Genomic DNA, 14,882 nt, shown 5'->3' with positions numbered 1-14,882 from the left:
TTGATGTAAGACAGTTGTGGTATATCTGCAAATGCAGTGGTGCTCATTTCTTCTGACACATAAAATTCACTTGCCTGATAAATTACTAAACTGCAGTTCACTAAATCTGAAGTGTACCTAAATATTTTGTTATTTGTCATAAAAGGAGTTACTCAGTAGAGTATTTAACAGGCATTTAAATACGAAATGATAATTAATTACCATATGATATTTTATTGACATGATTAATATATTTATTTTTAGGATTGCCTTGTGGATGAAAGTGGATTTTTTACTGAAGCTGCAGGTCCTGAACTTAAAAACAAGAATGTCCTTGAAGAGGGGAATGAAGCTGGTGAGTATTTGATGTTTGACCACTTGTTACTTTGTCAGGTAGAGTCCTGCAGGTATATTTTGAGGGTTCATATAAACTGAACACATTTTGAACATGGATGAGGTACAGGCCCTTCTTTCTGTGTGTTGATTAGGGAAAGGACTGAGTTGAGGCTAACACTAGCCCTATGTTCAAATTGGATTTTAATCTTGCCTCACTTTTTTCTCTCAGTCATTCGGATGCTTCAAGCAGCTGGGAGTTTGTTGAAAGAGGAGAAATATGTGCACAGTTACCCCTATGACTGGAGGACTAAAAAACCAATGATCATTCGGGCCAGCAAGCAGTGGTTTGTAAACACAGCAAATGTGAAGGCTGCAGCACAGGTACATAATTTTACTTTCTTATGGGACATTTCAAGACAACTGATTCTGTTTGGCATCAGCAAAACAGTCTTGCTGTAGCTCACTCCAGAATATGTTCTTCTCTAGGTTTTATGAACACTAGTTGAAAAGTGTTGGTTATTTGTAAAAGTTATGAATATTATCAAGTTTTTTTGTCAATATTGATATAATCCAGGGTAGATACATTGACTAGCATATTTGCTCATAGTTTTTACAGATGTATAGGTTTCTTAGAGGAACTGATTTTTTTTTTCCACAAAATATCTTTAAAAATACAATGTTTCAAGAGATTAAATCAGGAGACAAGTTTATCACTATCAAAATTATCTTTTTTGTTACGATAGCCTTGTGTGGCCAGACATCTTTGTTTGCTCCCCTGTTCATTTTGTCACAGTCCTATTTTAAATAACTTTTTTTTAATGTGCAGTGCTCTTTGATATTATGTACATCCACACAGAAAATTTAGACCAGCACCTTAGGCTGTCTTGGGTAACAGTGATTTCATTCTAATTAGAGCACGAGGTGCATATTCCATATTCATCTTTATCTAGAATGAAAGCATGATGGTTACTCAGCAGGGCTGGCAGTGAGTGGTAGCCCACACTCAGTACTACAGGCTGTATATATCAAGGTGGGATTTCAAAGCGGATAACAGCACAAGACACAATGAGCTTTTAAACTTTAGATAGAGTTACTGATGCCATTCTTAACTCACTTCAGGGTGTGTCTGCTAGAGAATCAGAGTTGGCAGAAAAGCTTTGGGTTTTGGTTGGGGAAATATACATTATATACAGTGTTCAAATTGAAGAGCAACAAGCAGCAAAGTAAACAAAGTAAACGTGACAGTTGCCCAAGAACGTGTTATTTAATACTGGGAGTGGGAGCATAGGCCTGTATTGTTTTTTACTGGCAGCATAAACAGTGTTTGTGTGAATGCTGAAGTGTGTTCAACAGTTCACTGTCTGCTTTATAGGACGTGCTGAAAAAAGTGAAAGTTATTCCTACATCTGCAGTGAACAGGATGCTTGAAATGCTGGACAGAAGGACATTTTGGTGCATATCACGGCAAAGATGTTGGGGTGTCCCGATTCCTGTTTTTTATCAGAAGAACACAGGAGAATGCTTGATAAACAGGTATCTGTCTAGCTGTATACAGTAAGAAATTATAAAGGAGCACTGTCTGTTGTGCTGCAGTTCCATGATGTTATAAACTTCTTACGATTTTAAGTATGAATATGTGCTTTTACTTGTAGTTGTTTATACACAGAACTCATTTAGCTAGAAATTAGTACAGTCAGAAACTTGTTGCTGGAGGTGACTTGTATGTAAAAGGAGTCAATTTACTTAGATACTTAAGTTACCTGAAAAGTCCCCTTGAGATTAATAGCAGCTTTCATCCCTCATTTCAAGTTAAGTTAGCTGGCAGTCATGACTGGCCTTTTACATTTAAGCAAGCAGTGAAATCAAATAGTAGTTAGAATAGATTGCAACTGTAATTGTAGCACTGTAAATTGAACAGTACAGGTACTGTGTCAAAGTAGGTTTTTACAGGTAAGTAGGTGCAATGAGATAACTGAAGTGGAATAACCATAACCACATTGGTTGCAGAATAAATAACTGCACTTTGTTTCAAAGTAAAATTAGAGTGGTTTTGAAGAGCCAGTCTCAATTGTAAGTAAATGACCTTTAGCTGTATGATTTGGTATGTCTAAAGCTTCACATGCTAGCCTGGTTCTGCTGTCTTTTGGTTAATAGTATCCAGATATTACAAACACTGCATTTCAGGAATTCCAGACAATGTAATGCAGAGGAAATCCAGGCTAGGCTTTAAAACAAGAAAACTCAACCAAATATGATCCTTTTCTGTTCTTTAAGGAGTAATAGAGTTCTGCTTCTACTCCTTTGCAGAACAGAGGTTTTCAGTTGTGAATGCCCTCTAAGACGTGATTTCATAAAAACAGTACTGTGGAGTTCCACATTCACTGATTATTTCCACAATTGTTTCCTGCCTTGAGATATGCTAGTGTAACTCAGTTTTATACACCTCAACCTTACAGCCTTTTGTGCAGATTCATTCTGGGTAATAAGATTGCATAGCTGGAGATAAACTTAAATAGTGTTGCAGAACTTTTTTTATTCTGATATTGAATAAATGGACTGCAAGAGTCCAGCATGTTTCTCAGAGACTGTAGTGAGCACACAAGTATAGTAGTAGGTGAGGCTTAGGGTGTGGAGAGCTGGGAATGGACTTTAAACAGTTAGTCCTTAGCTTCACCTAGTGTGACTGGGTGTGTAGGTGCACAGAGATGTACTTTGGCTCTTTCACCGGAGGCAGTAACTGTGAGAAAAGACCACAATGGCCACAGTCGTTTATAGTACCTGAATAATGCTGACACACATCAGGAAATAAAGGGATGGAGGCTTCAAGGGGTGTAAAATCACTTTACCTGCAAAAATTGTTACCATGTTAAAAAGTGTGTGTCTGTATAAAAAAATTACCATTTCTGAGGAATACTTATTGTGTTCTACCTGAAGAGTAGGCTTGAGTGTGTGTATGTGTTGCTTAAGATGGTTAAAAATGTGGCTTAACAAGAAAATAAGAGTGTAATGAAAACCAGTTTAGCAGTTATCAGTCAAATGTGAAGGGCACCACGAAGCAATAGCTTCTTCAGAACATTGAGGAGGTGACCCAGCTGGGTACAGAAGGCATTTGGAAGGAGGAATGCATGGGAATTCCTTTAGGTTGTAGTAAAATTACCTTGAAAGCCAGTGACCTCTATTAAAAAACATGCCTTTTGTAAGTGCTTGAGCTGGGTGAAATTGTTGCTGGAGTTGTGTGAAATGTGGCAATCTGGGCATTTTGTTGTGATAAACTCTGCAGTAGTTTAACACCTTGACTTTTCTGTACAGGTAGTGGCCCAGCAGTCACACATGTACCTGAAGGAACAAAGGAACAGTATGGCATGTGTGGGTAGAATTGATCTGGGGAATAAAAGACACACATTAAGGAAAAAAACCAGACATATCCATTATACTTGAAAAGAGGTTTATTTTGTTTGACTGACAGCTTCAGATGCTCATTTATAGCCAGTACTCTTTACTTCTAACTTTACTTACTCTAGGTAAAAATTTTAAAGACTAGTGTAAAACAGTAATTTAATATTTAAAGTTAACCATAGGAGACTTTTGTAACCAGAGTAGGAAAAGTGCACAGAATATTGGCCTATAGAAGTGACAGGCAAATTTAGAAGACAGTCTGTCAATTCATAGGTCATTTTCCTGGACACCAGTTCTTATTGAAATAAACAGCTAAGCCTCAATCTTTTGTTGCATTTGCATTATCTTTTGAAAATTCTATCACAACAGGTTGCTGAAATATTTCTCAACACTTACGAAGTTTCATATTCAGATGGTATGAATAATTAAAACAAGAGTAAATAACTTACATTTCAAAACAAAAGCTGTTTTTAACCTGAGTGCTGGATAAACATGTTCCCAGTAGCAGCTGCTCTGTAGTTTTTGAGTGGCTATCAAAAGTAACAGCATCTCCACTGGAAGTCAGTGTAGTCCACATGGAGTTGCTGTTACATATGAGAGCACCAATGGTCGATCTGGAGTGATCTTATTTATTTATCACCTGTAAAAAGACTTTTAAAAAGAAAAAAAAAAAAGCCCCTAAAATAAACCACTGTTTCCCTCTGTGAGAGTTGCCCCTGAATTTGTCACATGAAAAGCTGCAGAAAGCTCATCTTTCAAGATGGAACTGCTTTCTCCAACAGAGTATTTTTCCCACACCAACAATTCAGTCTTTCTAACTTAAAAGCCAAGAAATCTTGCATTCAACAAGTTGGATGCGGAATCTCCATGAGTCTTCTTTTTTTCCTGCTGTGGCCCCTCATAGCTCTATAAGACATTTGATTCGATGACACTGTTGTCTGTGGTTATAAATTTAATATGCTGGTGATGATTAAAGTCTTTCTGTAGCCTATAATGGATCATATTGTGATCAGGAATTTTAAAATTACTATTAAAAAAACCTTACATGAAAGAGAGAGAAAAGAGAGAACTTTTTTTCATTATTGCCATTTTCAGTAAGAATACAGAGGTGAGATTCTGTGTGGTTTTTCTAAAGGTGGAGAAAAAAGACTTTAAATAGAGTGCATGCACAAATAGATGCTTATACTGTTTGTCAGCTTTCAAGATCTAACAGATTTCAAGAGAAAGCATTCTGATTCTAGGAAATTTTGTAACTCACGGAAGAGAAGAAAGAACTCCAAAACTAAAATGAGAGAATTGTATTTCTAGTAGTAGCTCAGAGCAGGTAATAAATGTGAAATACGTACTTTAATCTGACCTCATGCAGTAACTTCTTTACAAATTCACTGTTCAGATGCTGATAATAAATAGTACTGTTGCAAAGATTATTCTGATGCCTGAGAACTTCTGTCAGCCTCCCTGTGACTTTGATTAACAAGTAACGTGAATTTCTGACAAAGGAAACCCCAACATGTTTTTGAAGTAGATCCACCCTGTGCTCTAATTTTCTTTTTAAAATGTTAAGACATTTCAGTGAACTGTAAGCAATAGCAACTTACCTAAATACTTACTGGTGCAGTATCGATGTTCACGTAAAGCAGAAAATAACTTTTCCCCTTTGCTGCTGTTTGAAAAGAGATGGAGAGAACATCAGCTGCTGTATTCTTCTCTTCCTGACTATATCTTAATGCTGCCTAATTTCTGTTAAGAGATTAAATAAGTGTTCAGCATAATCAATATCAGACTCCAGAGTGATTGGCTGCTGTCGTGGTAGCGTGAATTGCCGTAGGGGTTTCAGTGTGAAAACGTAGCAGTGACACGTAATGCAAGTTCTTGTAGATAGCGCGTGAATACAGGGCAAAGTTTTACAATGCTGTTTATTGCTAACTCGGGGAATTATCATGCTCACATTGAAGCCTGCAGATTATAAAGTGATGAGTAGTTATTTGAGAAAGGTGGTTTTCACTTGCGACTTAGAGAACTAAGTACTTTGCAAAAATCCTTCTCCTCACAGCGCAGATACCTTAAAAATTGTGATTTCTTTCTTTTGTGGTAAAAGTTAATCATAAGGATCTTGGAGCAAGAGTAGAAGCAGAAGGGCAGAGGCTATGTTTGCATGTCTTGGGTTTTTCAAACTGTAGGAAGAAAAAACATTCGTTGAAAAGGTACTATCTCCTCTTATAAAATAATTCCCTGTTAATGTTCACTTATATTCTCTAGGGAAACGCTATATAATAAAAAAACTTGCACTGCTAAAATATTTGGGGGTTTTTTTAAACTTGATTTGAAACTGTGATAGAATTTTGAGAATATTGGTCAATAACAAATTGTATACTGTAATAAGTCATTGACCCCTTATTTCTTATAAGTGATTGATAACACAAATCTGACCTTCTTTTAGTTATCTGGAAACTTTTGTCTGTGGCATAATGAGTCTGTTGGTTCATGTGTCACGAAAATGGGTCTTGAAAAACATTCTGCTCTTCATAAATTAATGGTGTAAGTCCTGGCATTGCGTAACAATACACTTGATAAAAGGTTAGTCCCTAATATGTTTGTAGTAATGGGTAGACAACTCTTGTGTGACATTGGCAATCCTTACTGTAAATGAAGGCAGTCATTTTATGATGGTTTCCCAAGGGAGAGCAATAGCAAGGTTTTATTTCCTTCTCCTCCCGTCCCCCTCACTTCCAGTGGAAAGGAGAACAGTTCACTCTCACTACAGGTAATGCAGTTTGCACTGACACAGTCTTTCATGTTACCCCCCCCCCCTTTCTTAATTTCTCAAAATATTTATGTGATAGGCATGACCTTAATCATTTCTCTTCCGCTGAGGAGAGGTGTCATTGCAGTTAACAGTTGCAATGTCAGAAAATTGGTGGCACTTCAGGCTGTATCTCCTTTACTGAAAGTTTAGAATATCTGACAAACTGAAATTCCTGCTGTGATCAAACTGAATCCAGACAATTGCTGGAAAAAAATCTGTTTGTTAAGAGTATGTTTCTACATGTTGTCCAAGGAAGCTGCTAGTTTGGGTCTGTAGCTGGATTTATCACCTTTTAAAAATCCCTTCAAACATTGATATCATGAAATACTTGTTGAATGCTTTAAAAATGCATAGGTTGAAAATGAATTCATCACTGAGTTTATGTCCCTCCACTGAAGCCTATTTGCAATACAAAAAAGATATGTGGTAGACAAGCTTAGTTCCTGTTTGAATTTTCTGCTTGGTTTACGGGGCATGCTGGTCGTTTTTCCATAATATTTGTGGGTATGACTCCTAATTAGAAAATTTTTCTGACTCTAAGTGAGGCCAGAGTAATTAGCTGAGCACTGGATTATGTCTTCCATGAATCATTCAACATACACGTACATTTTATGTGGTAATAAACATGTTTTAGGGTAAATCATCCTCTTTTTAATTTAGCTACTCTTGTCTTCTGCTGCAGAGTTCCAGGGGTAAGGCTTGGCCATTAACAGGAAGGCACTGAGACTGTGGAGAGAGCTCTTAAAATACTCATTTGAAGACAAATGGTTTTCTATAACTGTATTTAAAAATACACTTATAGAACGTTTTAGGTTGGAAGGAACTTAAAGATCATCTTAAAGGTCATTCCAACCCTGTGCCGTGGGCAGGGGCATCTTCCACTAGACCAGGTTGTTCAGAGCTCCATGCAGTCTGTCCTTGAACACTGCCAGGGATGGAGCATCCACAGCTTCTCTGGGCAACCTGTTCAAGTATCTCACTGTCCTCAGTAAAGTGTGTAAAAAAAATAAAGAATTTTTTCCTAATATCTGATCTAAACCTACTCTTTCAGTTTGAATCCATCTCCCTTTGTCCTGTCACTACATGTTCTTGTAAAATGTCCCTCTCCATCTTTCTTTCACTGGTAGTGTATTTGAAAAGAATCAAAGATGTTGGCAAGGAATGAAAAATACTGTCTTATATTGCTCTTTCTAAAATGTTCCCAGGGGCTGCGGTTTGTGTCGTCACTGAAGGTCTGGGTGTAAAGTGAGGTACTGACCCTGTAGGAGAGAGAGAGAAATTCAGTGGGATAGTTTAGTCCAGGCTGAGACAAACAAACTTCTCCTTGACTTATTTGTTTTAGGTTTTTTTCCTGAGAGCTTTCCAAATTTGAAGGTTTAGTGTGAAGGAAGCAAGACCTAAGGATTACGTATCAGCTGTCTGCCAGGAATCTACCAGGACTGGTGGTGGTGTTTGCTTTTGTCGTGGAGAAGTAACACTCTCACAAGCTGAAAGTACAGGCAAATAGACCTCTGTGCAAATATTTCTAAAAAGAAACAATGCCATTCAGAACTGGAGCTCCTCAGTGTTGTTTTACCAAGATAAATGTTAGCAGATACCAAATGTTACCCAGCCAAAAATTGTCCTGTCATCATTAAACTGGAAGGTGAATGATATCCATTCTGGTCTGCAAGGGTAAGAATGGTGGTGGTGTGCTAGCTGGCTGTTGATGTGTGAGTGTTACTGGGTAGTGGGGTTTACTCTTCAGAAAACCTGCTGGAATGTTCTACAGGAATTTACTTTGAGAAGTAAAGTGATTAACTGGTGATCGATTAATATAAAATTGTTGTTCTATCATTGCAATTCGAGCAGTTGAGAGCAAAACTGCATTTTCTTTTTGCTGTTGCAGCTCTTGTCATGAAATGACAGCTTCTTGGAGAACATGGGTTTTCTTTCTTTAACTCTTTGTGTAAGAGTCCACTAAATGTTTTAGTGACAGAGCTCAGCTTTTTAACAGAGCAGAAGAATATTGTGCTGAGGTCCAAATACAAAACCAAGTGATGACTAAAGATGATCATCTACCTTTTTGTTTTCGAGATGATTATGCCAGACCATTATTTTGCTTTTTCCCCTTTCACAATACTGTGTCAAGAAGTTAGTTAAGTGATTAAATCTTCATTTCTTGAGTTATAAACAAAACTCTGGTGCCTTGAGTAACACAGCGGGTTTAGTTTGAAGTTGACAGGTCATGATGATCTGCTGTACTCCTTAAACACAGCAGGTGTCTTAAAAATCATCTCTTCAGTAAGTGCTCCGTGAGTCAGCAAAACAAAGTGTGAGGGGTTTCTTTTGTTTTTTCTAAGGTACCTAATTTATGTCTAGACTTGGCATTAAGCAGTATTAAAAATCAATCCCCCATAGCCTTACCTGCTGGGGACAGGGATCGAATGTGTCATAAATAGTGTGCAGAACTGCATGCCTTGTGGCTGCCTTATCTGTTCACATCAGAAAAAAACGCTTAGTTAGGTTTTTTATTTTTCTTATTTCCGTAGTATTTGTTTATTTAAGGACCTTTGTCCTGGCTGGTGCTATGTGATACAAACTCCTAGATTGCCTTCAGAGTGTACAGTGAATGGTTGCTTGTTATCACCCCTCTGCTGGGTACAGAGGTTTCAGTTTCTTACGTTATTGGGATTCATACATTTTTATATATATATTTTATAATCTAAAATGTGTATTGCTAAAAAGAGGGAATCCGGGCAACTGGAAGTCTAATATATATGTACATTTTGTAACTTCATTCCCCCATTAGTTCTCGAGGTGCCTTTATCCAGTTAAAAAATAAGCATGTTGTCAAAAAGAGCAGATATTTTAAGGGGAAATAGTTATGCAGTTTCTTTAAATTCAAGGTAAATAGCAAGTGAAATGGATTTTAAAAGTTTTCAAGCTGCTGGCGTCTTTTCTGAGTACCTGATTATTGAGTATTTGTAGAAAAAGATGTTTAGAATCCATGTGGGTTTCTGTATGTTCTACACACCCCTACCCATTGTGGAAGACAAAACTAGGAAGTCTTTTTAATGCAAGCAGAAAGCTCTGGAGCCTTGTCTGGATTAGAAGCTGGAAAATCACAGGTTCCAATAGGTTGGTCTCTTTATTGGTCTATCTCACTGCTTTGGGTCTGGGATACTTTGTAGAAAGATGCAATGAACTCATCAATTCTTCCTTCTAACCCAGTGAAACTATCACAGATGTCATCAAAGTAGTGGAGCAGCAAGGAACAGATGCGTGGTGGACCCTTCCTATTGAACAGCTACTCTCAAAAGAGGCTGTAGCAAAGGTAATCTTTCGACTTCAAATACAGAACGTGCTCGAGGCAGCTGAGTGATGGGAAATAATGGAAAACCTTCATGTATTCCCATGATCCTTTTCAACCTTGTACCCTCATGAGAAGGTGTCCTGTGAAAAGAATATTCAGAAAGTAAGATCTGAGCGTGGCAAAATACATGCAGTCGGATCTGTGCTGTTAATTCAGGGCAGAGATCTCCATTCCCCTCCCTTTAGTTCAGGTCCTCCTTCCTGGGTGACAAACTAACACCTTCCTAGGTGACATCCTAAGTAACCAAATTATGAGCCCAAATATATATTAAATCTTTGTCATCAAAATAGATTAGAATTTTTATTAAGTTCTTCCTGAAGTTTTATTGTACTTTAACAATTGTGTACTTAAGCTAGCACACAAACTATGGTGTTACTCTGCTGTTTGAGGTTTTTATTTGTAATTTTTCCTTGCCTTATTTTGGGTTTTTATCAGTAGTTATCTGAAAACTATTAGGAATAATTATCTAAATTATTTTGTGTTCACTCAAAGTTGGTAGCAGAGCCTGTACAAACTGGTCCAGAAACCAAATTTGCTTTTTTTTCTAGCTTTGAAATGCATTGATGATACGGAGTATTCTGTTTGCATTATTTAATAATTGTTCTCTCAATAGGCTGGTGGTCGTGATGTTTCGGATTATGTCAAGGGGCAGGATGTCCTAGACATCTGGTTTGACAGTGGAACTTCCTGGGCTCATGTTTTGGAAGGTACAGAATTAATATGTTGATCTTTCTTTAAAAATACTCGGAGAACAAAATACAACTGTTTTGTGTGACAGTGTTGGTGTCAGCGAAACTGAGGCAGATTATGCCAGCAGCAGACTGGTTGTGACTTCCTGTAAAGCTGCTTTTGCTTGTAAAGATAAGGATTTAATGTTGGCAAACTCATTTTCAGAGTAATGAAAGTTGAGATTTTTCTAATATTCTACTCTGAACGATTCTGCTGTGTGGCATACAGTGTATCTTCTGATCAGAACATACTTGTTTGGAGTGTAGATGTTTCATGACACAAAAGGTATTTTGCTGCTAGTTGGTAACTCTTAAATTGTTTTCAGGTAACATATTTCAGTTTGTGCTCGTGTGTGCTATTTGAAGCAGGACAAGACTGAGATCAGCTGCTGAGTCTAAGTTTTATAATTTAAAAGTGTAGGTGTGCTTTTTCACTTTTGATTACTTTCAGTAACTGAAGTAGTATATTGCAGCTTAAAATATTTGTACTTGCTATAAGCTGTTTATAGCTCCTACTGCCAGTAGTTGCTACTCAGAAGGTAGCAGATATATATTTGTCTAAAAGTACATAAAATATATACTGTTTGCCTGGAGGATAGTCCAGAGTCAGGAGTCCTTTCCAGAGGAGGAGTCTGGTCCCATACATCAAGTCTGTTGGACTTTAAACCCTCTGTACACAATTGCGTGATAACAATCTTGTTGAATTATAAAACACGTTAGTACCAGAGGCTTTATTTCTTAGCAACATGGTCAGGCAACAGTACCATCAGCAAACATTAATTTTCTAGAAGACCTTTACATTATATTGAAGTTTAAAATGTTTCAGATTTGATTTTGAAAGGTAAAATAAAGTAATGGTATTTTATGCACAGTTACGCACTTGTGTCCTTCAAGGGTTTAACATCTCAGCCTGCAAAAGTTACCTCTTATCCTGTGTAAAGGAAAGACATCTTTTAATAAGGAGCAGCAGAATCAAGACTTCTTGATTCACTGTTAATTTGTGTAAGGCTCCCCTGTTGATTCTATAGTTGATTCTATAATAAATACTGGGTCTTTCACAGTACAGACTTCTTTCATGGAAATCATTACAAGTTCCTCTTCTCTACCTAGTCCTCTCTTTCCATGAAATTTGCTGGAACGTGGTGCATGTAAGGCATCTTCTTTTGCTGTCTGACATGAATGGGTGGCCCCACTGGTTCAAAAGCCAGGGATCTGACTGACAAGCAGTGTAACCCTTGTAACCCTTTTTATCTTCGTAAATGACACAAAAGTTGCATTACCTTTTTCTAATTGAGGCTCCTTGCCACTGCCAGAAGTAAAGTACAGTCTCAGTGATTCATATCAAATTATTGTTTTAATTTACCCTTTATGAAAAATGCACTTTGCAAGAGAAGTTGTTGAATTAATAGTTTTGACTTCTGTTTCCCAGTATGCTCCAGCTTTTAAAACTTTTTGCAGAACTTCTTCCAATGTCAATGAAAGTAATCTGCAAGGGTTGTGAACAGGCTAGCTGATGGTATTCTTCTCTAAAGTACTCTTGGAGAAAAATGGATGAAATTCATGGAGAAATCCAAAATTAGAGAATGTCATAATGGGAAGAAAGAACTTTCCATGGCTAAAACTCAGGGAAGCACAGAGGCATATGGAAGCTGTCATGCTCCCTGTACTTGCTGCCTGTTAATTTTTTAGTAGGAGGTCAGCGATAACAGCAGTTGTTGCTGCCTCTGATGCCAGTGTTGTGGGGCAGTGGTTCTTCTGCAGCACGTGAGTCACTGAGAGCAACTGGAGGATATAAGAGATGGCTAAAACTGAGACTATTGTTTGTTACACTCTGCCCTAAACACAAGCTATTGAAAATTATGAATCAATGATCTATTAGTCACCAGCAGGAATTAAAGGTGTTACAGATTTCCCTGTCAGTTCCAACTTGCAAAAATAAGTCATTCTCTCCAATGTGTCTGTGACTCAGGGAACTTGGGCCTGAGTTTTCACTGCACTTGAACCAGCTGTGTCTGAGCTTACTGAATGAGATGCAGCTGTGACAAAATTCATCCCTTTAGCTGATGGCCACACAGGATGCTGTCAGAAAATATGGCAGGTTGGGAAGGGGGTGAAGAAGAGGAAGAAGAGAGAGAGATTTTGCTCTAAGAGGTTAAAGGAATTGCTGCTCAGGGACAGCAAGCTCAGTGGCCTAAATCGTCGGTTTGTGTGCACAGTCATATTTCTAATGCTTGCCCTGCTGCACTTCCTATGAGAGACTGGGCATAGTTCTGATGGAAATGACTTAAAGTTGCTCTTGTTTTGGTAAATTATGATTGGCTTCCTTTTTTTCAGTCTAGGTGTGTCTAAGGTACCACTTCTAGCTAAATGACAAATTAATCAAACCATTCTACATCAGCAGTGTGGCAGGTAGGAAGGTGTGATTTACTAAGATCAAAGATTTGGCTCCCACAGTCACAAACACAAAATTGTAGTTATAACTAGATTATGTGTGAAATAAATGCTGCTTGCTGGCACCACTGAGAGCAGATCCACAAGTGCAACATGCTCTGAAAAACCCACTGCTCCTGAAGTTTTGCTTTCTTAATGCTCTGTTTGCCTAACACTGTTTTCACTCAGTTTATTAGTTGTACCTGCTAATTCTGTTTGTTTCTTGCTACACATGCCTCAAATATTTTTTTTGAACAACTGTTTTATGCAGTGTTAAAATTTTAAGTCCAAATGCCTCATACATGAATAAATTCATTTTCACAATGCTGCTGTGAGGTAGAAGAGTGTTAATCCACTACCTCCAAAAACAAAGTGTGGTGAAAGCAACATTTTCTTCAAAAGCATGTGCTAATTTTGAATACTCAATGCCATGATGCCCAGGACTTTTTTTGTTGCTCTTTTGCTTTGAAGTTCAACCTTTTGATAGTGCTTATTTCAGTGGCTGTTTTTAGAGCATCCATGTTAGAGAACTCTTTTCTGTCTTAAAATTCCCTTACGGGTCTTGATGTTTGCCTCATGGACAGAGTGCCATCTGCACTATAACCCTGAGATGATTATTTTTTAAAATATTTCATACAAAATGCACACTGCACTCCACTGTGATCTGATTTGCCATTGGTAAAAGTCACACAGCTTCTTACCCATAGTTTTATATCACAGTTATGTAGTTTTCAACATCATAACTTTTTTCCCTATCTTATTGGCTAATATTTAACTGAATGAATGTGATTATTTTACAGCTTGCCTATCTAAGTGTTTAAACTTTTGTGCTGACTGAGAGCATTGAATTTATCTTAGCTGGTTCATTCCTGGCATTAAAATAAAATACATTTAATCTAAAAGTCAAAGTCTGTAAGATCAAAGATATGGAATCTTGAAATCCAAACCAGAAGGATCATAAATTCTAATTCCCTTTAATGACCTATGTACTACACCTCAGTGTAAAATAAACAACTGAAAAGTCTCTTCAGGGTTGTTGGACATACTCTTCCATTTACAAAAAAAAAAAAAAAGGCAGTGTCTTAATTAATTTATATATAAAATCTCAACTTTAATGAAACTGAGGTGGGGAAGCTATTTAAAAGGCAGGTTTTGTATATGCAAACCCCATGTTTGTATGTTACAGAGATAAAATGTTCAGGCCTCCATTAACTTTGCAAGCTACAGTAGCCAGCTTGTCAGATGTACAGGTTCCTGTCAGAAAAGACCAATACAGGTTGTTGTTTGTAATCAGTTTGTTTAAACTCTTCTCTAAGTTGTAACTACTGGCATTTCCATGAAAAGTTCTCCTCTCTAAAACCAGTGGCTAGCAAACTAGATGTAAATAATGAACACATTTTTACAGATTTTCCAATGTTACTGTTTTCCTTACCACAAACATTCTCTTTTATCTTGTCCTCACATGTGTTTTTGCAGTCTCTTAATATAAAGGCCGATCCTTACTTATTCTACTTTTAAAACCCAAACTCTTTGTAGATTTTGTTGAATGAATAAGCAAATGTGCTAAAAACCATAACATCCACCCACACATTTTTCCTGTGCTAACTGGCTCTGTATGGCCTTGACCTTTGTAATGTTGAACTTCCTTTTATTGCAGGATGGATCTAAATATCGAAACTTCCATTAAGTTAAACAAATAAATCAAGTATGTCAGCAGCAGAAAGAAGAGTTGTGTCAGGGGTCCTAGGAAGAGGATAAAAGGAGCTAGTAGATAAAAACTGAGCAGAGAGACTTCTGGTTGAATACTTGGAATCAAAACTAAATTCCTGACAAATATGTGTATGGTTTTACA

At 37.3% G+C, this 14,882-nt stretch overlaps 1 protein-coding gene across 1 annotated transcript in view; it reads left to right on the top strand.

The window, feature by feature from the left end:
• The window catches only part of IARS2 (isoleucyl-tRNA synthetase 2, mitochondrial), a 29,019-nt gene that overhangs the window by 6,585 nt on the left and 7,552 nt on the right, over positions 1-14,882 (top strand). Inside the window, exons 10-14 of the mRNA XM_027641337.1 lie at positions 244-334; positions 545-696; positions 1,688-1,848; positions 9,731-9,833; positions 10,486-10,579. Of these exons, the coding sequence (XP_027497138.1) occupies positions 244-334; positions 545-696; positions 1,688-1,848; positions 9,731-9,833; positions 10,486-10,579 (601 nt within the window). The remainder of the gene's footprint in view (positions 1-243; positions 335-544; positions 697-1,687; positions 1,849-9,730; positions 9,834-10,485; positions 10,580-14,882) is intronic.

Source organism: Corapipo altera, unplaced genomic scaffold (assembly GCF_003945725.1).
Source record: "Corapipo altera isolate COAL_440 unplaced genomic scaffold, ASM394572v1 48b, whole genome shotgun sequence".
In the NCBI taxonomy this organism is placed as follows: domain Eukaryota; kingdom Metazoa; phylum Chordata; class Aves; order Passeriformes; family Pipridae; genus Corapipo; species Corapipo altera.
This window is presented reverse-complemented; position numbering and strand designations above follow the sequence as displayed.